Genomic DNA, 23,429 nt, shown 5'->3' with positions numbered 1-23,429 from the left:
GGAAAGATGGGCGAGAGGAGTCTGGGGCGAGGAACGATGGGGGAAGAGGAGTCTGGGGCGAGGAAAGATGGGGGGAGAGGAGTCTGGGGCGAGGAAAGATGGGGGGAGAGGAGTCTGGGGCGAGGAAAGATGGGGGGAGAGGAGTCTGGGGCGAGGAAAGATGGGGGGAGAGGAGTCTGGGGCGAGGAAAGATGGGGGAGAGGAGTCTGGGGCGAGGAAAGATGGGGGGAGAGGAGTCTGGGGCGAGGAAAGATGGGGGAGAGGAGTCTGGGGCGAGGAAAGATGGGGGAGAGGAGTCTGGGGCGAGGAACGATGGGGGAAGAGGAGTCTGGGGCGTGGAGGGATCTGCTTGATTGACAATTCTACAAATAAGGAATAAAGCCTTCCCCCTGCGCCCCGCAGACCCTTCCCCTTGCGCCCCGCAGACCCTTCCCCCTGCGCCCCGCAGACCCTTCCCCCTGCGCCCCGCAGACCCTTCCCCCTTCTCCCCGCAGACCCTTCCCCCTTCTCCCCGCAGACCCTTCCCCCTGCGCCCCGCAGACCCTTCCCCCTGCGCCCCGCAGACCCTTCCCCCTTCTCCCCGCAGACCCTTCCCCCTTCTCCCCGCAGACCCTTCCCCCTGCGCCCCGCAGACCCTTCCCCCTGCGCCCCGCTCTTTAGTGTAACCTATGGAGTAAATCCTAGCTCTCTGTAATGTGGGGTCCGGAGTACAGAGTCGCACTTCTCTCAACACCCTATCTCTTCAGTCTAGACAAAGTCGCCTCTCACTTTCTGGCCTGATATGTGAGGAGTCCGGCACTATTTTGGGTCTGGTCTATATTTAGGGCACCTTGTGAAGGTGAATGGGAGCTTGGATGTAGCTTGGATGCAGGCGTCCTGCAGTGAGAGGCTTCCTGGGCTTACTATATAATTCATGTGGGGGTCAGGAGGGGGTAAGGGGGTCTTCACAAGGGAAGAGGCCAGATCCCTATTACTTAACAACTAGGGGACCATTTCTTGAATCCAAATTAGCCTAGAGATAAAGGGGTCCATTCAGATGTAAATGGCCCACCATCCTTGAGCTGGACGCCCCCTCCTCCGGCACTGCCAACATAAACAATGCAGGACTTGGAGGGTGGCCATAAAGAGAGGACACAATGGAGAGGCAGCTGTCATGTAGTGATGCCTTTTAGTGCTAGATTTTCCCAAGATATTCCTATTTACATTATAAGATGGGGGTCAAGGAATTGGGGGAAGGGGATGGTGCCAATTAAAAGGAGAGCATCAATGGGTCCCATCGTCCCTCTCCTCACACGATAACACTAACTCATTACGTGAATGAGTTACGGTACTTCTCTCCTGAAATACTCTGTGCTGCTGGTGGACATTTCTTTATCCATCTTTGGTGATCTCCCAACGGGCCCCGATCTCCTCCTGACATTATATAGTTATGTAGTTACGGAGATCACACGACTAGACAGGTCACTGGCCCAAATGAACTTGTCCTAAAATACTCTGTGCTGCTGAGGAATCTGCCCTATGACCTCCCACTCGCCCCCATTGTGTAAATTCAGTAGCATTTAGTCAAAGCTGGAACTTTGTGCCTCAGTCATGGACTAATAATGGGTGATCCTACAACATAGCCACCTCCGCCTCATGCAAGTCACGTGGCCCCTGTCCGGTCGGAAGCCCTAATTTTCCTGTTCCTTTTCGCTTCATTTGCTTCTCTGATGTCTGTTCACCCGCCTGATCCCCCTAATCATACGGACCGAGTGAACTTGTCATACCCCCTGTCCCTACGGACGTCTCGTCATACCACCCTGACCCTACGGACACCTCGTCATACCCCCCTGTCCCTACGGACGTCTCGTCATACCACCCTGACCCTACGGACGCCTCGTCATACCCCCCTGTCCCTACGGACGCCTCGTCATACCCCCCTGTCCCTACGGACGCCTCGTCATACCCCCCTGACCCTACGGACGACTCGTCATACCCCCCTGTCCCTACGGACGCCTCGTCATACCCCCCTGTCCCTACGGACGCCTCGTCATACCCCCCTGACCCTACGGACGCCTCGTCATACCCCCCTGACCCTACAGACGCCTCGTCATACCCCCTGACCCTACAGACGCCTCGTCATACCCCCCTGACCCTACGGATTTCTCATCATACCCTACGGACGTCTCGTCATACCCCCCTGACCCTACGGACATCTCGTCATACCCCCCTGACCCTACGGATGTCTCGTCATACCCCCCTGACCCTACGGACGTCTCGTCATACCCCCCGACCCAACGGACGCTCGTCATACCCCCTGACCCAACGGACGCTCGTCATACCCCCTGACCCTATATTCAGTCCACCCCCAGGGACACACACATTGGGCAGCAACACTGGACCCCAGACCTCCATGTATCTATAGTATTCACTATAGGAAGGTAGGGGGTTAGATCTGCATTCGTCTCCCATTTTAGGCAGCTGAGATTTTATATATATATATATATATATATATATATATATATATATATAATATATAATAAGGGGGGCACATACTTTTCTCCATATGATGTATGACTGAAAAATTAGATTCCTCTTCTCATTAGTTACCATTTTCTCTACCAGGTGACCACGGGCAGGAACATTGGGCCAAGTCTTATCCGGACTGTGGTGGGACAGCCCAGTCCCCCATCAATATTAAGACGGCAGACGTGTCCTATGATGGCACCTTACCGCCCATACGTCCAGAGGGATACAGCTCTCCGGGTGGTGCCCCATTCACCCTCAGTAACAACGGGCACACAGGTAACTGGGGCATGACATGGGTTTTCTTTATGGCACAATTATGTGGGCAGTATATAACGGTATTACATGGGCATTGTACGGTGGTATTTTATGGGCACTGTATGGCAGTATCATATCGGCAGTGTATGACAGTATTATATGAGCAATATGTGACGCTATTATATTATATGGGCGATGTATGAAGCCATTATGTGGGCAATATATGGCTGTATTAAATGAGTACTCTGTGGCAGTATTATATGAGCAGTGTATGGTGGTATTATATGGGCATTGCATGACAGCATTACGTGGGAAGTATATGGCGGTATTATTTTGCCGCTGTGTGGAGCTATTATGTGGGCAGTATATAGCTGTATTATATGAGCACCACGTGGCGGGATTATATGGGCACTGTATGACAATAATAAATGGGCAGTGTATGGTAGTATGTGGTCAGTGTATGGCAGTATTATGGGGTCAGAGTATGATGGTATGTGGGCACTATGTAGCAGTATTATTTTTTCAGCGTATGGCGGTATTATATTGGCAGTGAATGATAGTATTATAAGAGCAGTGTATGGCGGTATTACATGCACACTGTATAGTGGCATTATGTGGGCACTGTATCGTAGTATTATGTAGGCACTATATGTATCGGTGGTATTATTTCATGTTTTGATAAGAGCAGGATATCACATAATACTCAGGGCAAAGTGAAGAATTTGTCTGTTTTTAGGTGTTTTCCATTAATTTAGATTAATATTTCTTTTTCCACTACCGAATTGAAAGATATTTTACCGTTCTAAAGATGCCGTGTCACCCCCCAGGCTCACATCCAGCTCGGTAATTAATTTTTTTTTCTTCTTCTCTGCCATACAAAAATGGAATTTAGATTAGATTTTTTTTTAATGCTGTTTAGAATTAGAAAAACACGGTAGATACGGCACCACATCTATCAGTTGGTCTTGTCTGGTATTGCAGCTCAGCTGGGATGAAGTGAAGGCCACTGAGCTACAATACCACACATAGCCTTAAGCAGAGGTGGGGAAGTTTTGGAAAACAAAAATCCATATTTTGAACCCCTTACGACCTACGTTGTATATTTTGGTCACAGGTTGGGTCTGTGTTTAAGGGGCAGCCTTATGAGCTGAGCCCCCTCTACCCATGGTGGGTACCGGCTGTGTTATACTGCCAGCATCTGCCTCTACCAGCAATGACCAGAGCGAGCTCTGATCACGGCTGTTTCACCATTTAGACGTCAATCGCTGACAGCGACATTTGAAATGATTGCTAAGTGGTGGGGTAACCAATTGGCCCCATGCCATTCTGGAGCCTTGACTGACATCTCGGTCCTCCTATGAAGCACAGCCACAGGCTGAGCTTCAGCGCAGATTATTATTATGAAAAGATTGCAGGTGCAAATCCTCTGTTGTCGCTATCAGTAATTGCTTCTGGTCTCAACCTCCATGTTTGGGAAGGACGCAAAAGGTCACATTCAATATGGCCGAAATTGGGGACTCGTTAATTAAAGCTCATGCCTTGAGATGCCCCTTGGCCCCATTTAGTTGACCCGTCACATCTGTTCATGGGTATTTTTGGAAAAAGTAAATAATGACTTCAGATCAACACTGACTGACTAGTTGTAAGGCGGCCATTATGGACCTGTAGATACAAAACCAGGTGGTCACCAGCTGAAGAGATTATTCCCACAGACACAACTATGTCCCAACTTGGGGGGTTAATTTGAGGAACTTCCAAAGGAAACACATCAAATCCTTAAAGGGGTTGTCTCCTGAGGCAGACATGAATCAATGCCTACACAATTGAATATAATGGCTCCCTCTCAGCTGTGGAGGCAGTTTCACCTGATAAGCATGGCTTCCTTTGTTAAAGAGAAGTCTGAATATATATGGGTTTACTCCTAGCAAAGATTACAATGGACAACAAACAACTCCATTTTATTAGCTACTTAGATGATAAGCGGTCATTAACGACACTATTGTCATTTATTATCTTTATACTAATTAGCCATTCTTATTTTTTGGTTTGGTGATTGACCGGACACAATGGAGTCATTTAGGCATTGTCCAGGACCGTGACCGTCCTCACAAAACATTTTAGGCCTCGTTTTTTTTTTTCCAATGCCTAATAGCCAAATTCTGTGTTACCCATAGCAGCCAATCAGAGCACAGCTTTTATTTTTCCACAGCAGTTTGAAAAATGAAAGCTGGGCTCTGATTGGTTGCTACAGGCAACAGACAGTGTTACTAACTGAGGCCTAGTGTGAATTTTGCATCCTATAGCGACTCTATTAATATGTTTACACTGTGTGTGTGCCAAATCAATGAGCCTGTTCCCTCAGATATTAACTCGACCCAAATGGGTGAATTTTTGTGCTTTCGTTTTTATCCATCCCTTTATTCCTAGAGCCATATTTTTTTAATTGTTTTCCATATGAGCATTTATTTATTTATTTTTTACAGGATCTTTTTGTGGGAAAATTGTGATTCCGCCATTTTTATATTTTACTTTAACTTTATGGCGTTCATCATACGGGATAAAGAATATTTGATTTCGATAGATAGACTTTTGCGGATGTGGCAATACCAAATATGTTTATTTTTTCTGTATTGAGAGATGATTCAGACTTTATAGTATTTTTTTTTATATTTTTTAAAACTTTTGGGAAATTTTTGCTTGAATTTTTAACCCTTTTAAAGGACTTCCCCTGCAATAGCTTGCAAAATATACCGCAATCTTACGACATTGCAGTATGTGGTGAAATTAATATTCTCCTATAAAGCCCATGGCAAGGCTGATAAAGGCGTGAGAAGATGGCAGGGGTGCGTGAGCGCCTGAATCTACATGCCACCAGGATTTCGTAAATGCCACTGTCAGAGAGTGACAGCAGCGATCTGAGCTAGGTCTGATTGCTGCTGTCAGAGGAAGGCGCCGGCTTTATAGTACAGCCGGCACTTGCTGTGTATGGAACAGGCTCAGTGCTCATGTCCTGTCATGTACGGCAGATGTCGGGCGTGAAAGAAACAGCGCCACTCCTTAGCCATGGGCTGTGCCTGGTATTGCATCTCGTCCCTATCCCGTTAAATGCTGCAAAACCAGGCACAGCCGATATACAACGTTACATGGTCACTGGTGGCACTGCTGTGTATTTCCATTATGGTCTATGGAAATGGAGTGGTTGTATTCCCGCTGATTCTCCCAGAGGAAGATGAGCCAAAGAATGTGCTCCATCTACAAGGTCACATTCCTTTAAGTCGGCAAAAGATTGATACAAACGGGCTTAAAAGAGTTATTCCCATCTTCATAAATGGAATTTTATTGGATACAGCTTGTAAATACAAGCACTTTTGTCATTTACTGCTTATTTAAATCTCCAACCGTTCTTGAGATATTAACACTTTTCTTTTGTTTACAGCTCGTTGCCTTGGAGACCGACCACCGCTGCTAGACAGAAGAACACGCGTAGTGCTTACAAGCTCTTTTCTATTGAGCTTGTAAGTAATGTTTTAAAGGTGGCCAGGATCGCTGGAGCGCACAATTACCTCCTAATCCCGGCCAGCTTCAGTGTACTGCTAACAAGCAAGATAGCAGCGGTGGTCGGTCTCCTAGGTAACGAGTTGGAAATAAAAGAAAAAGTGTTTGTATCTCAAGAACGACTGTAAATTGTAAGAAGCAGTAAATTGCAAAAGTGCTTGTTTTCATAAGCTCTATCTGACAATATCTATATTCACAGATGGAAATAACCCTTTAAAGTGGAAAGCATCGACTTTATGCTTATTGTTCCTTTGTTTTCTGGTATCAGCCTGATTACATAGCCAGCGCTATATTCAGGTCATGTGTGTTTAGGCAGACAGGCGCTGATAGATGCCCGTGTCAGGTGTACGGGGTCTGGATGAGTGCACGAGGTGCGTCCCACCCCACGTCCACCGCTATGATGACAGGATCGAGTGATAGAAGCCATCCGAAATATGCGAGGATGAGACGGGCTGCTGACATGTATTTGTTAGTTAATCTTGGCACAGGGGGATGAAGACAAAAAGCTGCGCTGGCCCAGATCCTGGAGGAGGAATCCGGGATGAGAGGCTCTGTCAGGAGATGCGGCCGGGGGGACAATCGTCACTTTGTAAAAGACAGAATAGAGTGTGGCCGGGGAGCTGGAAGTGCGGGCGATGAAAAAGGGACATTGAATCAGGGTGTAAAGGGTGAGAAGAAGCCTTTTGTACAGTTAGAGGGGGCTGGGAACACATACAGGGCTAGATCTGAGCCGAACTGTAGGAAGAAAAACAAACGGTAACCTGTGATTAAACATATGTCCCTAGAGACCACCCGTCCTCCAATGTGCGGAGATGTCATTAATGAGAGCAGCCATTATAAAGCTGCCCAGAAATTTATACAGGCTGTTCCCATAGAAAATAAATGGTTGGAAGATCTGGTTAAAATAACAATAAGAGACTAATAATTAACCACCTTGTTCTTATTTCCTCCAGTAAAGCTTTCTCTACCGCCATCAATGCGACTCCGCGGACTGCCCAACAATTATACAGCGGTCCAGCTCCACCTGCACTGGGGGAGCACATCCAACCCAGGAGGGTCCGAGCACCAACTAGATGGGGAAATATCACCCGCGGAGGTAAGGTTTAATACTGCCCCCTGTGGACACTACTTTAATTACAATAATATTGTACTCTGGATTTAATACTGCCTCCTCTATGTACAAGAATATAACTACTATAATACCGCCCCCTATGTACAAGAATATAACTACTATATTACTGCCCCCTATGTACAAGAATATAACTACTATAATACTGCCCCTATGTACAAGAATATAACTACTATAATACTGCCCCCTACATGCAAGAATATAACTGCTATAATACTGCTCCTATGTACAAGAATATAACTACTATAATACTGCCCCCTATGTACAAGAATATAACTACTATAATACTGCTCCTATGTACAAGAATATAACTACTATAATACTGCCCCCTATGTACAAGAATATAACTACTATAATACTGCCCCTATGTACAAGAATATAACTACTATAATACTGCCCCCTATGTACAAGAATATAACTACTATAATACTGCTCCTATGTACAAGAATATAACCATTATAATACTGCCCCCTATGTACAAGAATATAACTACTATAATACTGCCCCTATATACAAGAATATAACTACTATAATACTGCTATGTACAAGAATATAACTACTATAATACTGCCCCTATGTACAAGAATATAACTACTATAATACTGCCCCCTATATACAAGAATATAACTACTATAATACTGCTCCTATGTACAAGAATATAACTACTATAATACTGCCCTCTATGTACAAGAATATAACTATTAAAATACTGCTCCTATGTACAAGAATATAACTACTATAATACTGCCCCCTATATACAAGAATATATCTACTATAATACTGCCCCCTATGTACAAGAATATATCTACTATAATACTGCCCACTATGTACAAGAATATAACTACTATAATACTGCCCCTTATGTACAAGAATATAACTACTATAATACTGCCCCTATGTACAAGAATATAACTACTATAATACTGCTCCTATGTACAAGAATATAACTACTATAATACTGCCCCTATGTACAAGAATATAACTACTATAATACTGCCCCTATATACAAGAATATATCTACTATAATACTGCCCCCTATATACAAGAATATATCTACTATAATACTGCTCCTATGTACATGAATATAACTACTATAATACTGCCCCTTATGTACAATATAACTACTATAATACTGCCCCTATGTACAAGAATATAACTACTATAATACTGCCCCTATATACAAGAATATAACTACTATAATACTGCTATGTACAAGAATATAACTACTATAATACTGCCCCTATGTACAAGAATATAACTACTATAATACTGCCCCCTATATACAAGAATATAACTACTATAATACTGCTCCTATGTACAAGAATATAACTACTATAATACTGCCCTCTATGTACAAGAATATAACTATTAAAATACTGCTCCTATGTACAAGAATATAACTACTATAATACTGCCCCCTATATACAAGAATATATCTACTATAATACTGCCCCCTATGTACAAGAATATATCTACTATAATACTGCCCACTATGTACAAGAATATAACTACTATAATACTGCTCCTATGTACAAGAATATAACTACTTTAATACTGCTCCCTATGTACAAGAATATAACTACTATAATACTGCTCCCTATGTACAAGAATATAACTACTATAATACTGCCCCTTATGTACAAGAATATAAATACTATAATACTGCCCCCTATGTACAAGAATATAACTACTATAATACTGCTCCCTATGTACAAGAATATAACTACTATAATACTGCTCCCTATGTACAAGAATATAACTACTATAATACTGCTCCTATGTACAAGAATATAATAACTATAATACTGCCCCCTATGTACAAGAATATAACTACTATAATACTGCTCCCTATGTACAAGAATATAACTACTATAATACTGCTCCCTATGTACAAGAATATAACTACTATAATACTGCCCCTTATGTACAAGAATATAACTACTATAATACTGCCCCTATGTACAAGAATATAACTACTATAATACTGCTCCCTATGTACAAGAATATAACTACTGTAATACTGCTCCTATGTACAAGAATATAACTACTATAATACTGCTCCTATGTACACGAATATACCTACTATAATACTGCCCCCTATTTACAAGAATATAACTACTATAATACTGCTCCCTATGTACAAGAATATAACTACTATAATACTGCCCCTTATGTACAAGAATATAACTACTATAATACTGCCCCTATGTACAAGAATATAACTACTATAATACTGCTCCCTATGTACAAGAATATAACTACTATAATACTGCCCCTTATGTACAAGAATATAAATACTATAATACTGTTCCAAGAATATAACTAATATTTATGTTTAAGCTTCCGTCTTAGAATTCTTGGTAGAGATATGGAAATGTCAAGGCGACTAATGTGTGGAGCCCATAATCTTATCACACGGTTTGCAGCACTAAGTTCAGATCAACTAAATCTTTGTTAAATGTTTATCCCGTCATTCCTGCCAACAGCTCGGACCCAGACTATGGAAGAATGACTTGAAGGCTAGGTGCCAATAGCATCAGATCTGTCCCACAATGCAGGTGTTAAATACACAAAACTGGGGTACAAAAAAAAGTTTTGTCTGGTCACCAAATTGCTCTTGAGCTACAGCTGATTGAGTAGTTGAGTACTTTGGTTCAACAATGGACTGGTATTGGATTTATGAAGCCCAGTCTACCCATCTCAAGAGCAGAGAACCACGTGTGGGTCATGTTTCATGGTCATGTAATGTATGTACACATTGAGAATAGTGAGCAGAATAGTGAGTGCAGCTCTGGAGTATAATACAGGATGTAACTCAGGATCAGTAATGTAATGTATGTACACAGTGACTGCACCAGCAGAATAGTGAGTGCAGCTCTGGAGTATAATACAGGATGTAACTCAGGATCAGTAATGTAATGTATGTAGACAGTGACTCCACCAGCAGAATAGTGAGTGCAGCTCTGGAGTATAATACAGGAGGTAACTCAGGATCAGTAATGTAATGTATGTACACAGTGACTGCACCAGCAGAATAGTGAGTGCAGCTCTGGAGTATAATACAGGATGTAACTCAGGATCAGTAATGTAATGTATGTACACAGTGACTGCACCAGCAGAATAGTGAGTGCAGCTCTGGAGTATAATACAGGAGGTAACTCAGGATCAGTAATGTAATGTATGTACACAGTGACTGCACCAGCAGAATAGTGAGTGCAGCTCTGGAGTATAATACAGGATGTAACACAGGATCAGTACAGGATCAGTAATGTAATGTATGTACACAGTGACTGCACCAGCAGAATGGGGAGTGCAGCTCTGGAGTATAATACAGGAGGTAACTCAGGATCAGTACAGGATCAGTAATGTAATGCATGTACAGTGACTGCACCAGCAGAATAGTGAGTGCAGCTCTGGAGTATAATACAGGATGTAACTCAGGATCAGTACAGGATAAGTAATGTAATGTATGTACACAGTGACTGCACCAGCAGAATAGTGAGTGCAGCTCTGGAGTATAATACAGGATGTAACTCAGGATCAGTAATGTAATGTATGTACACAGTGACTGCACCAGCAGAATAGTGAGTGCAGCTCTGGAGTATAATACAGGGTTTATGGTCTGATACTCCATGTGATGTAACTCTTGCTGTGGAGCTCCCTGTAGTTCATGTTGGTGTGTGGCTACATTTCTGCTTCTTGCGTACATGGTAACCTGCTGTGGTTCACAGTCGGTCAGTTTTCTAGTTCAGTAACCCCATAAGGATTACAGAGCTGCAGGGTCTCTTCCGCTGATTGCAGGAATGTGCTTACGCTCCGCGGACGGCTGCCCCATACCGCTCCGAGCTCATAGAACAAAGAGCACTTAATAACGCAGACCGAGGCGTCAGCACATTGTCCCCTGCACTTCCCGTACTGCAGGATTGTAGCATCCTATCAATATGTCGCATGTTCTTACCCATCGGCCTCCCGTCACTCCACCTATGACCAGCACTGCCAGGGTTAACCTTTGCTCTGTAAGCTCCTTAGTACCAGAAAACCAACATGGGTCCTAACTTCTGTACCAGTAAATGTAATAATCAAACCTCCAGGTAGTGCGTGTGCAGCAGCCAATAGGAGCTTACAGATTTACACTGCTCCATAGAAGTCAATGATAAATCTGCATACAGAGAGCTCCCCCTAGTGGCTGCTGCAGGTAACCACATTATCATATAACTATAAAGGGGATTTTCATCATCTGTTCTTCTCCCCCATCCCAGCTACACATTGTCCATTACAACTCGGACAAGTTCCCGGATATCAATGAAGCCAAAGACAAGCCGGACGGTCTGGCGGTGCTGGGGATCCTGATAGAGGTGAGAGACGCGATACTGTCTGTACATGTGAAACTAGAGAATATTCTCCGCCCTGGAGGACACTGTGGTGTAAAGCTACAACCTGCAGCCTTCTTCTGTCTACAGACTGGCAGTGACGATAACGCGGCCTACGGGAATATCATCAGCCACCTGGATAAGGTCACCTATGTGGGTAAGAGAAGCCAGGACCCCGTCACTCCGCCGCCTCGGGGCGCTCCCCGTACTAACGTCAGTGACATCTCCGGCAGATCAGAGCGTGTCCGTCCCGTCGTTCAATATCGAGGTGCTGCTTCCTGAAGGTCTGGACCAGTATTTCCGATATGGGGGCTCCTTGACCACTCCACCATGCTACGAGAGCGTGCTGTGGACCGTCTTCTACAACAAAGTCCAGATCTCAATGTCTCAGGTCAGTCTCGTTGACCAAAAAAAAAAAAAATTAACCAGTGGATTTATTTGTCATAGACAACCATTTTTTTCTCATTTGTGACTTGTAGATGGAGAAGCTTCAGACGATGCTTTATTCTACCAAATCCAATTCTCCCTCAGTCGTCCTACAGAGCAACGTGAGGCATCCTCAGCCGCTCAACCAGAGGGCTGTATATTCCTCCTTCATGATGCGTGAGTCAGGCTATATACATACATCACCTCTACAAAGTCACATGAGGGTCCGGATCCTCATCATTCTTACACATATGACCCTACATCCATGACTACATCCAACTTCCCGATACATTCGGCTATAATGCTGCCTACCTCCAAATGAGGTTTAATCTTAAATACCTCCAAATCTGTCCTATCCAACCTATGATGTGGCCCTGCATCTTCATAGGTGAGGTATGATCTAGACTTCACCTCCAATTCTCCTTCTTTACATCTTCAGCCTTTATTAGTCTACCTGTGAGCGACATGATAGTCCCTAAACATCTATAGCTGAAAATGCGGAGATGTTGGACCATACCATATGCAGATGTGTAGGGACAGTAGGCTCATCTATAGCCAGATTTCATATGATGTTGATCCATACCATACGTAGTTGTGTAGGGACAGTATATGCTCATCTATACAAGGATTTGCTATGATGTTGGACCATACCATAGGTAGATGTGTAAGGACAGTAAGCTCATCTATAGCCTTATTTGCTACGATGTTGGACCATACTATATGTAGATGTGAAGGGACAGTATGCTCATCTATAGCCTTATTTGCTACGATGTTGGACCATACTATATGTAGATGTGAAGGGACAGTATGCTCATCTATAGCCTTATTTGCTACGATGTTGGACCATACCATATGTAGATGTGTAAGGACAGTAGGCTCATCTGTATCCAGATTTCCTACGAAGTTGGACCATACCACATGAAGATGGGTAGACACAGTAGGTTCATCTATAGATGCAGAGATGCTGGATCACAAAATATACAGATGAGCCTACTGTCCCTACACTTATATATGGTATGGTCCCACATCTCTGCAACTCCAGCTTTCGATGAACTGGACAAGTCTAGGGTAGCATGACGTAGCTTTAACTATATCCAAACACAGAATCCTGTCGCAACATAAAGGCGTTGTACTCTCTGAAGTATGTATAGCATTTGCTATTGATGTCCTTGATTTTAAGACCTAAAGATTAGGGTTTTTTTTGCTTAAGGATAGGGATTTTTCAGAACTTATGGCCAATCCTTAGGCGGCTGGACATACAGAGCTGAAACAAAACAGCTCCACTCACCACATAGTGGCCTGTATCAGGTACTGCAGCTCAGATCGCATTAATTTTAATAGGAGATGCAGTACCGAGAACAGCCACTTAACAGCATGTGGCGCTGTAACCATCTTATTATCAGGGGGGCTGCCAGATGTCGGACCCCCCACTCATATGATATTGATGACCTATCCTAGGTCTTTTAGATCTTCATATATTTGCAACTATTCTTCCTTTTCTCTTCTCTTACAGAAGCGGCCTTGACAACAGGTAATGTCCCTTTTATTATCATATAATTCAAAAGAAAATGGCTGAAAATGAATGCAAAAATAAATATATTTTTTCCTCCCTCTTTAAAAGGTAAAATTCTGGGTATCGTTTTCGGAACGTTCCTGGGACTGCTGGGTCTCTCCTTAGTTTTGTACTATATCATCAAACAAGTCAGGTAAGGAGTCTCCATCTTAAGTAACGCCGCCGTGATAACCGAAGCCTACTGAAAATGTGTCAGTGAGAAAAAAATAATCAGGTTTATGTTAAATGTATTAATTGTCAGATTTTTTTCCAATATCACAATCTCTATTAAAAATAACAATTTTAGCAATTTTCAAACGTTTAGACTTTAACTTCCTGTTGTTTCTGGAAACAACACATGTGCATTAGCAGCAATGAACAGACTCCGCCCCCAACTTTTATATTGATGCATCTAATGAGCATGTGCAAAGGTCATTTTGCAGGCATGTGGAGCAGGGTCAGCTGTGACATCACCTGGCGTGTGGGTGGAGCTGTGTATAGAGGTGTTTTCAGTCATTGTAATCCTGCCTGTGATGATAATGAGTATACTGAAAACTCTTCCAGGAAATAAGTGAAAAATAAAGCCAGTGGCAACTGTGAAAGCTATAAAACTTTATTAAAAAAAAATGTATGGATTGATATTGAAAAAAAAATATTTAAAGAGATCATTCCCTTTAAAAATAAACCCCTTTTACTGAAAATATGAAGTCATTGAGCAGAATATTGATTCTGCCTTCGTTACGTGGTGATGACTGCCAGGCTCCTGCTCGCTACGCCGCGGCCTTTTGACAGCAGTGCGGTTTACGCCATTGTCACAAGGACGCCAGACAAAAAGTAATCATTTAGCACCACCTGCAGGCCATTATGAGCATTGGAAGACAAAAAACACTGAACTAAAAAGCACGGGACACAGACCATACTATCACCTGTAGATTGGCCTGGTCTAACCTATATCGCGTGCTTTAATATATGGACCAATAGGGAATGGCAGACCATTCGGTAACAAACATGAGAAAAACGAGAACCACCGAATGATAGGTCCAATAGGGTAAAGGATGCATATAAGACTTTATTATAGTAACGGCAACACGTGGCACTACATGCAAAAGGAAAAGCCGCATTGCAGTGACCAAACACAAACAAAAATCATATAATGAAAGTAACATAGTGAGCTGCATAAATACATATAGATAGTAGTACAACAGGTATGCATATCAGACATGTTCGCCGCACGTGCCATCCACATAAGCTGCTATAGACACAGGTATACCATTTCCTCTTTTATTGATTATATGCTGTCACCTAAGTATTGACCGTCTAGATACATTTGATATGGATATGGTCATAATGATGATGTACATGTACCTTTATATTTATGAGATGGCTTGATGTCTGTCTCTGTTCCTGTTCTCCTAGGTGGTATTCACCATATGTCAAATGGAGCTTTAACATTTGTCTGATATGCATACCTGTTGTACTACTATCTATATGTATTTATGCAGCTCACTATGTTACTTTCATTATATGATTTTTGTTTGTGTTTGGTCACTGCAATGCGGCTTTTCCTTTTGCATGTAGTGCCACGTGTTGCCGTTACTATAATAAAGTCTTATATGCATCCTTTACCCTATTGGACCTATCATTCGGTGGTTCTCGTTTTTCTCATTATGAGCATTGCAGTCACATTTACTGTCTATGAAAAGTATATGTGCAGAATAAAATGATTTTCCATTGTCTGCACAGGAAACACAGAGCGCAGACATCGGACCCCTCTGAACAGGCCGGGGGCGTCAAGGCTTAAACTGCAAATATGAAGGCTTTAAAGACTGAGACACTCCGCTCCTGCTCCGGAGCCAATATCAAGACTGTGAAACTTATTTTTTCTAAAGATGCTGCAAACCGTAGACATTAAGTATACGATATATTATACGGACCAGCGCCAGCTTCCAGGGGCACCACCACTACCCGCTTATTGGAACGAGATCCCCGACAACCTCCACCTACTGCCTATCTCAATTCATCAAAAAAATGCAATGTGAACTATTCACTGACAGCAACCAGAGATGCTGAAATAGTGAGAAGGTGATGTGCCCCTATTTTTAGATGTAAGTAGTGGGTGCTGTCATTTCAGAAAGTGCTGCAGGGGTCCGCAACCTGCAGCACTCCAGCATGTCTGCAATAGAAGACTGGAGATGGAAACAAGCCCTTAGTATATGGTTGGCAAGAAAATACACCCGCTGTGTACCCCACTTATACAAATCCACAGGCTAAAGCAACCCACTAGTTACAAGTGCCTTCAGCTTCTTCCTTGCATACAGCCATGTTGTTTCCATGCCCTGCAGGGGGCAGCATATTCTGCAATATCAGATTAACCTATCGATGTGCCAGCGGCCTCTGCAATATGTAGAAAATCAGATGCTGGAAGACAGTATTTTTATGTTTAAAGTGTGGCCTGTATACGGTGGAGGCAGCCGATAACCTACGGGGGTATTTATCAGCATGGCCAGAGGTCTGAGCCTCACTTAGTTTCCAAAATGGCTGTCAGCACAGGCCCAACAGTGTGTGAGGACGGTGTAAGGTCTGTCTGTCCATGACTTGTGTGTTCAATTTATTTTGTAATAGTAAAGTTCTACAATAAAGGTAGTAATTGTAGACTACAGGTTTACTTGTATTATACCCCAGAGCTGCACTCACTATTCTGCTGGTGCAGTCACTGTGTACATACATTACATTACTGATCCTGAGTTACATCCTGTATTATACTCCAGAGCTGCACTCACTATTCTGCTGGTGCAGTCACTGTGTACATACATTACATTACTGATCCTGAGTTACATCCTGTATTATACTCCAGAGCTGCACTCACTATTCTGCTGGTGCAGTCACTGTGTACATTACATTACTGATCCTGTACTGATCCTGAGTTACATCCTGTATTATACTCCAGAGCTGCACTCACTATTCTGCTGGTGCAGTCACTGTGTACATACATTACATTACTGATCCTGTACTGATCCTGAGTTACATCATGTATTATACTCCAGAGATGCACTCACTATTCTGCTGGTGCAGTCACTGTGTACATACATTACATTACTAATCCTGTACTGATCGTGAGTTACATCCTGTACTATACTCCAGAGCTGCACTCACTATTCTGCTGGTGCAGTCACTGTGTACATACATTACATTACTGATCCTGAGTTACATCCTGTATTATACTCCAGAGCTGCACTCACTATTCTGCTGGTGCAGTCACTGTGTACATACATTACATACTGATCCTGTACAGATCCTGAGTTACATCCTGTATTATACGCGAGAGCTGCACTCACTATTCTGCTGGTGCAGTCACTGTGTACATACATTACATTACTGATCCTGTACTGATCCTGAGTTACATCCTGTATTATACTCCAGAGCTGCGCTCACTATTCTGCTGGTGCAGTCACTGTGTACATACATTACATTACTGATCCTGTACTGATCCTGAGTTACATCCTGTATTATACCCCAGAGCTGCACTCACTATTCTGCTGGTGGAGTCACTGTGTACATACATTACATTACTGATCCTGTACTGATCCTGAGTTACATCCTGTATTATCCTCCAGAGCTGCACTCACTATTCTGCTGGTGGAGTCACTGTGTACATACATTACATTACTGATCCTGTACTGATCCTGAGTTACATCCTGTATTATACTCCAGAGCTGCGCTCAATATTCTGCTGGTGCAGTCACTGTGTACATACATTACATTACTGATCCTGTACTGATCCTGAGTTTCACCCTGTATTATACTCCAGAGCTGCACTCACTATTCTGCTGGTGCAGTCACTGTGTACATACATTACATTACTGATCCTGTACTGATCCTGAGTTACATCCTGAATTATACTCCAGAGCTGCACTCACTATTCTGCTGGTGCAGTCACTGTGTACATATATTACATTACTGATCCTGTACTGATCCTGAGTTACATCCTGTATTATACCCCAGAGCTGCACTCACTATTCTGCAGGTGGAGTCACTGTGTACATACATTACATTACTGATCCTGAGTTACATCCTGTATTATACTCCAGAGCTGCACTCACTATTCTGCTGGTGCAGTCACTGTGTTCATACATTACATTACTGATCCTGTACTGATCCTGAGTTACATCCTGTATTATACTCCAGAGCTGCACTCACTATTCTGCTGGTGGAGTCACTGTGTACATACAGTACAGACCAAAAGTTTGGACACACCTTCTCATTTAAAGATTTTTCTGTATTTTCATGACTATGAAAATTGTACATTCACACTGAAGGCATCAAAACTATGAATTAACACATGTGGAATTATATACTTAACAAAAAAGTGTGAAACAACTGAAAATATGTCTTATATTCTAGGTTCTTCACAGTAGCCACCTTTAGCTTTGATGACTGCTTTGCACACTCTTGGCATTCTCTTGATGAGCTTCAAGAGGTAGTCACCGGAAATGGTCTTCAACAATCTTGAAGGAGTTCCCAGAGATGCTTAGCACTTGTTGGCCCTTTTGCCTTCACTCTGCGGTCCAGCTCACCCCAAACCATCTCGATTGGGTTCAGGTCTGGTGACTGTGGAGGCCAGGTCATCTGGCGTAGCACCCCATCACTCTCCTTCTTGGTCAAATAGCCCTTACACAGCCTGGAGGTGTGTTTGAGGTCATTGTCCAGTTGAAAAATAAATGATGGTCCAACTAAACTCAAACCGGATGGAATAGCATGCCGCTGCAAGATGCTGTGGTAGCCATGCTGGTTCAGTATGCCTTCAATTTTGAATAAATCCCCAACAGTGTCACCAGCAAAGCCCCCCCACACCATCACACCTCCTCCTCCATGCTTCACGGTGGGAACCAGGCATGTAGAGTCCATCCGTTCACCTTTTCTGCGTCGCATAAAGACACGGTGGTTGGAACCAAAGATCTCAAATTTGGACTCATCAGACCAAAGCACAGATTTCCACTGGTCTAATGTCCATTCCTTGTGTTCTTTAGCCCAAACAAGTCTCTTCTGCTTGTTGCCTGTCCTTAGCAGTGGTTTCCTAGCAGCTATTTTACCATGAAGGCCTGCTGCACAAAGTCTCCTCTTAACAGTTGTTGTAGAGATGTGTCTGCTGCTAGAACTCTGTGTGGCATTGACCTGGTCTCTAATCTGAGCTGCTGTTAACCTGCGATTTCTGAGGCTGGTGACTCGGATAAACTTATCCTCAGAAGCAGAGGTGACTCTTGGTCTTCCTTTCCTGGGGCAGTCCTCATGTGAGCCAGTTTCTTTGTAGCGCTTGATGGTTTTTGCAACTGCACTTGGGGACACTTTCAAAGTTTGCCTAATTTTTCGCACTGACTGACCTTCATTTCTTAAAGTAATGATGGCCACTCGTTTTTCTTTACTTAGAATTTTTATTATGGCAAGAAAAAAGCAGCTAACAGTCTATTCAGTAGGACTATCAGCTGTGTATCCGCCTGACTTCTGCACAACACAACTGATGGTCCCAACCCCATTTATAAGGCAAGAAATCCCACTTATTAAACCTGACAGGGCACACCTGTGAAGTGAAGACCATTTCCGGTGACTACCTCTTGAAGCTCATGAAGAGAATGCCAAGAGTGTGCAAAGCAGTCATCAAAGCAAAAGGTGGCTACTTTGAAGAACCTAGAATATAAGACATATTTTCAGTTGTTTCACACTTTTTTTGCTAAGTATATAATTCCACATGTGTTAATTCATAGTTTTGATGCCTTCAGTGTGAATGTACAATTTTCATAGTCATGAAAATACAGAAAAATCTTTAAATGAGAAGGTGTGTCCAAACTTTTGGTCTGTACTGTACATTACATTACTGATCCTGTACTGATCCTGAGTTACATCCTGTATTATACTCCAGAGCAGCACTCACTATTCTGCTGGTGCAGTCACTGTGTACATACATTACTGATTCTGTACAGATCCTGAGTTACATCCTGTATTATACTCCAGAGCTGCACTCCCTATTTTGCTGGTGCAGTCACTGTGTACATGCATTACATTACTGATCCTGATTTACATCCTGTATTATACCCCAGAGCTGCACTCACTATTCTGCTGGTGCAGTCACTGTGTACATACATTACATTACTGATCCTGATTTACATCTGGTATTATACCCCAGAGCTGCACTCACTATTCTGATGGTGCAGTCACTGTGTAAGTACATTACATTACTGGTCCTGATTTATATCCTGTATTATACCCCAGAGCTGCACTCACTATTCTGCTGGTGCAGTCACTGTGTACATACATTACTGATCTTGTACTGATCCTGAGTTACATCCTTGTATTATACTCCAGAGCTGCACTCACTATTCTGCTGGTGCAGTCACTGTGTACATACATTACATTACTGATCCTGTACTGATCCTGAGTTACCTCCTGTATTGTACTCCAGAGCTGCACTCACTATTCTGCTGGTGCAGTCACTGTGTACATACATTACATTACCGATCCTGAGTTACATCCTGTATTATACTCCAGAGCTGCACTCACTATAATGCTGGTGCAGTCACTGTGTACATACATTACATTACTGATCCTGTACTGATCCTGAGTTACATCCTGTATTATACTCCAGAGCTGCACTCACTATTCTGCTGGTGCAGTCACTGTGTACATACATTACATTACTGATCCTGTACTGATCCTGAGTTACATCCTGTATTATACTCCAGAGCTGCACTTACTATTCTGCTGGTGCAGTCACTGTGTACATACATTACTGATCCTGTACAGATCCTGAGTTACATCCTGTATTATACCCCAGAGCTGCACTCACTATTCTGATGGTGCAGTCACTGTGTAAGTACATTACATTACTGATCCTGATTTACATCCGGTATTATACCCCAGAGCTGCACTCACTATTCTGATGGTGCAGTCACTGTGTAAGTACATTACATTACTGATCCTGATTTATATCCTGTATTATACTCCAGAGCTGCACTCACTATTCTGCTGGTGCAGTCACTGTGTACATACATTACATTACTGATCCTGTACTGATCCTGAGTTACCTCCTGTATTGTACTCCAGAGCTGCACTCACTATTCTGCTGGTGCAGTCACTGTGTACATACATTACATTACTGATCCTGAGTTACATCCTGTATTATACTCCAGAGCTGCACTCACTATTCTGCTTGTGCAGTCACTGTGTACATACATTACATTACTGATCCTGTACTGATCCTGAGTTACATCCTGTATTATACCCCAGAGCTGCACTCACTATTCTGCTGGTGGAGTCACTGTGTACATACATTACATTACTGATCCTGTACTGATCCTGAGTTACCTCCTGTATTATACTCCAGAGCTGCACTCACTATTCTGCTGGTGCAGTCACTGTGTTAATACATTACATTACTGATGCTGAGTTACATCCTGTATTATACCCCAGAGCTGCACTCGCTATTCTGCTGTGCAGTCACTGTGTACATACATTGCATTACTGATCTTGTACTGATCCTGAGTTACATCCTGTATTGTACTCCAGTGCTGCACTCACTATTCTGCTGGTGCAGTCACTGTGTACATACATTACATTACTGATCCTGAGTTACCTCCTGTATTATACTCCAGAGCTGCACTCACTATTCTGCTGGTGCAGTCACTGTGTACATACATTACATTACTGATCCCGAGTTACATCCTGTATTATACTCCAGAGCTGCACTCACTATTCTGCTGGTGCAGTCACTGTGTACATACATTACTGATCCTGAGTTACCTCCTGTATTATACTCCAGAGCTGCACTCACTATTCTGCTGGTGCAGTCACTCTGTACATACATTACATTACTGATCCTGAGTTACATCCTGTATTATACTCCAGAGCTGCACTCAATATTCTGCTGGTGGAGTCACTGTGTACATACATTACATTACTGATCCTGTACTGATCCTGAGTTACCTCCTGTATTATACCCCAGAGCTGCACTCACTATTCTGCTGGTGGAGTCACTGTGTACATACATTACATTACTGATCCTGAGTTACCTCCTGTATTGTACTCCAGAGCTGCACTCACTATTCTGCTGGTGCAGTCACTGTGTACATACATTACATTACTGATCCTGAGTTACCTCCTGTATTATACTCCAGAGCTGCACTCACTATTCTGCTGGTGCAGTCACTGTGTACATACATTACATTACTGATCCTGAGTTACATCCTGTATTGTACTCCAGAGCTGCACTCACTATTCTGCTGGTGCAGTCACTGTGTACATACATTACATTACTGATCCTGTACTGATCCTGAGTTACCTCCTGTATTGTACTCCAGAGCTGCACTCACTATTCTGCTGGTGCGGTCACTGTGTACATACATTACATTACTCATCCTGTACTGCTCCTGAGTTACCTCCTGTATTATACTCCAGAGCTACACTCACTATTCTGCTGGTGGAGTCACTGTGTACATACATTACATTACTGATCCTGTACTGCTCCTGAGTTATATCCTGTATTATACTCCAGAGCTGCACTCACTATTCTGCTGGTGGAGTCACTGTGTACATACATTACATTACTGATCCTGAGTTATATCCTGTATTATACTCCAGAGCTGCACTCACTACTCTGCTGGTGCAGTCACTGTGTACATACATTACATTACTGATCCTGAATTACCTCCTGTATTGTACTCCAGAGCTGCACTCACTACTCTGCTGGTGCAGTCACTGTGTACATACATTACATTACTGATCCTGAATTACCTCCTGTATTATACTCCAGAGCTGCACTCACTATTCTGCTGGTGCAGTCACTGTGTACATACATTACTGATCCTGAGTTACCTCCTGTATTATACTCCAGAGCTGCACTCACTATTCTGCTGGTGCAGTCACTGTGTACATACATTACATTACTGATCCTGTACTGATCCTGAGTTACATCCTGTATTATACTCCAGAGCTGCACTCACTATTCTGCTGGTGCAGTCACTGTGTACATACATTACATTACTGATCCTGAGTTACCTCCTGTATTATACTCCAGAGCTGCACTCACTATTCTGCTGGTGCAGTCACTGTGTACATACATTACATTACTGATCCTGAGTTACCTCCTGTATTATACTCCAGAGCTGCACTCACTATTCTGCTGATGCAGTCACTGTGTATATACAGTGGTGTGAAAAGTGTTTGCCCCCTTCCTGATTTCTTATTCTTTTCCATGTTTGTCACTTAAACGTTTGAGATCACAAAACAAATTTATATATTAGACGAAAAAAACACAAGTAAACATAAAATACAATTTTTAAATGAAGGTCTTTATTATTAAAGGAAAAAGAAATGCAAACCTACAGGGCCCTGTGTGAAAAAGTGATTGCTCCTCCTCCCCCTTAAAGTATAATTTATCTGTGGTTTATCACACCTTTGGGAAGGGGAATTCAATTTCCCTAGACACACACAGGCCTGATTACTGCCACACCTGTTCTCAATCAAGAAATCACTTAAAGGGGTAGTGCCACCATAAAGAATACAGTTAACCAACCAAAAAAGGTGGAAATAAATAGTTTTGTAATTTATAGTGATTAAAAGTTATGCTTCATTCAAAAGATACGAA

General features: G+C 42.8%; 1 protein-coding gene across 5 annotated transcripts in view; it reads left to right on the top strand.

The window, feature by feature from the left end:
- The window catches only part of CA14 (carbonic anhydrase 14), a 38,583-nt gene extending 22,131 nt beyond the window's left edge, over window positions 1-16,452 (top strand). For 3 of the 5 annotated variants that reach the window (XM_073639481.1, XM_073639480.1, XM_073639479.1), the window contains 9 exons: window positions 2,605-2,784; window positions 7,272-7,414; window positions 11,707-11,802; window positions 11,908-11,974; window positions 12,051-12,208; window positions 12,297-12,420; window positions 13,757-13,774; window positions 13,865-13,949; window positions 15,539-16,452. In XM_073639481.1, the coding sequence (XP_073495582.1) occupies window positions 2,605-2,784; window positions 7,272-7,414; window positions 11,707-11,802; window positions 11,908-11,974; window positions 12,051-12,208; window positions 12,297-12,420; window positions 13,757-13,774; window positions 13,865-13,949; window positions 15,539-15,596 (929 nt within the window). In that variant the 3' untranslated portion in view covers window positions 15,597-16,452. Of the gene's footprint in view, window positions 1-2,604; window positions 2,785-6,687; window positions 6,987-7,271; window positions 7,415-11,706; window positions 11,803-11,907; window positions 11,975-12,050; window positions 12,209-12,296; window positions 12,421-13,756; window positions 13,775-13,864; window positions 13,950-15,538 lie in introns of those variants that run through there. The other 2 variants (XM_073639482.1, XM_073639483.1) reach the window with 2 other exon arrangements.
- Window positions 16,453-23,429: the final 6,977 nt, after the last annotated feature.

The sequence above is a fragment of the Phyllobates terribilis genome, unplaced genomic scaffold (genome assembly GCF_046119375.1).
Source record: "Phyllobates terribilis strain yellow unplaced genomic scaffold, ASM4611937v1 Scaffold_7__3_contigs__length_470593459, whole genome shotgun sequence".
NCBI lineage: Eukaryota > Metazoa > Chordata > Amphibia > Anura > Dendrobatidae > Phyllobates > Phyllobates terribilis.
This window is presented reverse-complemented; position numbering and strand designations above follow the sequence as displayed.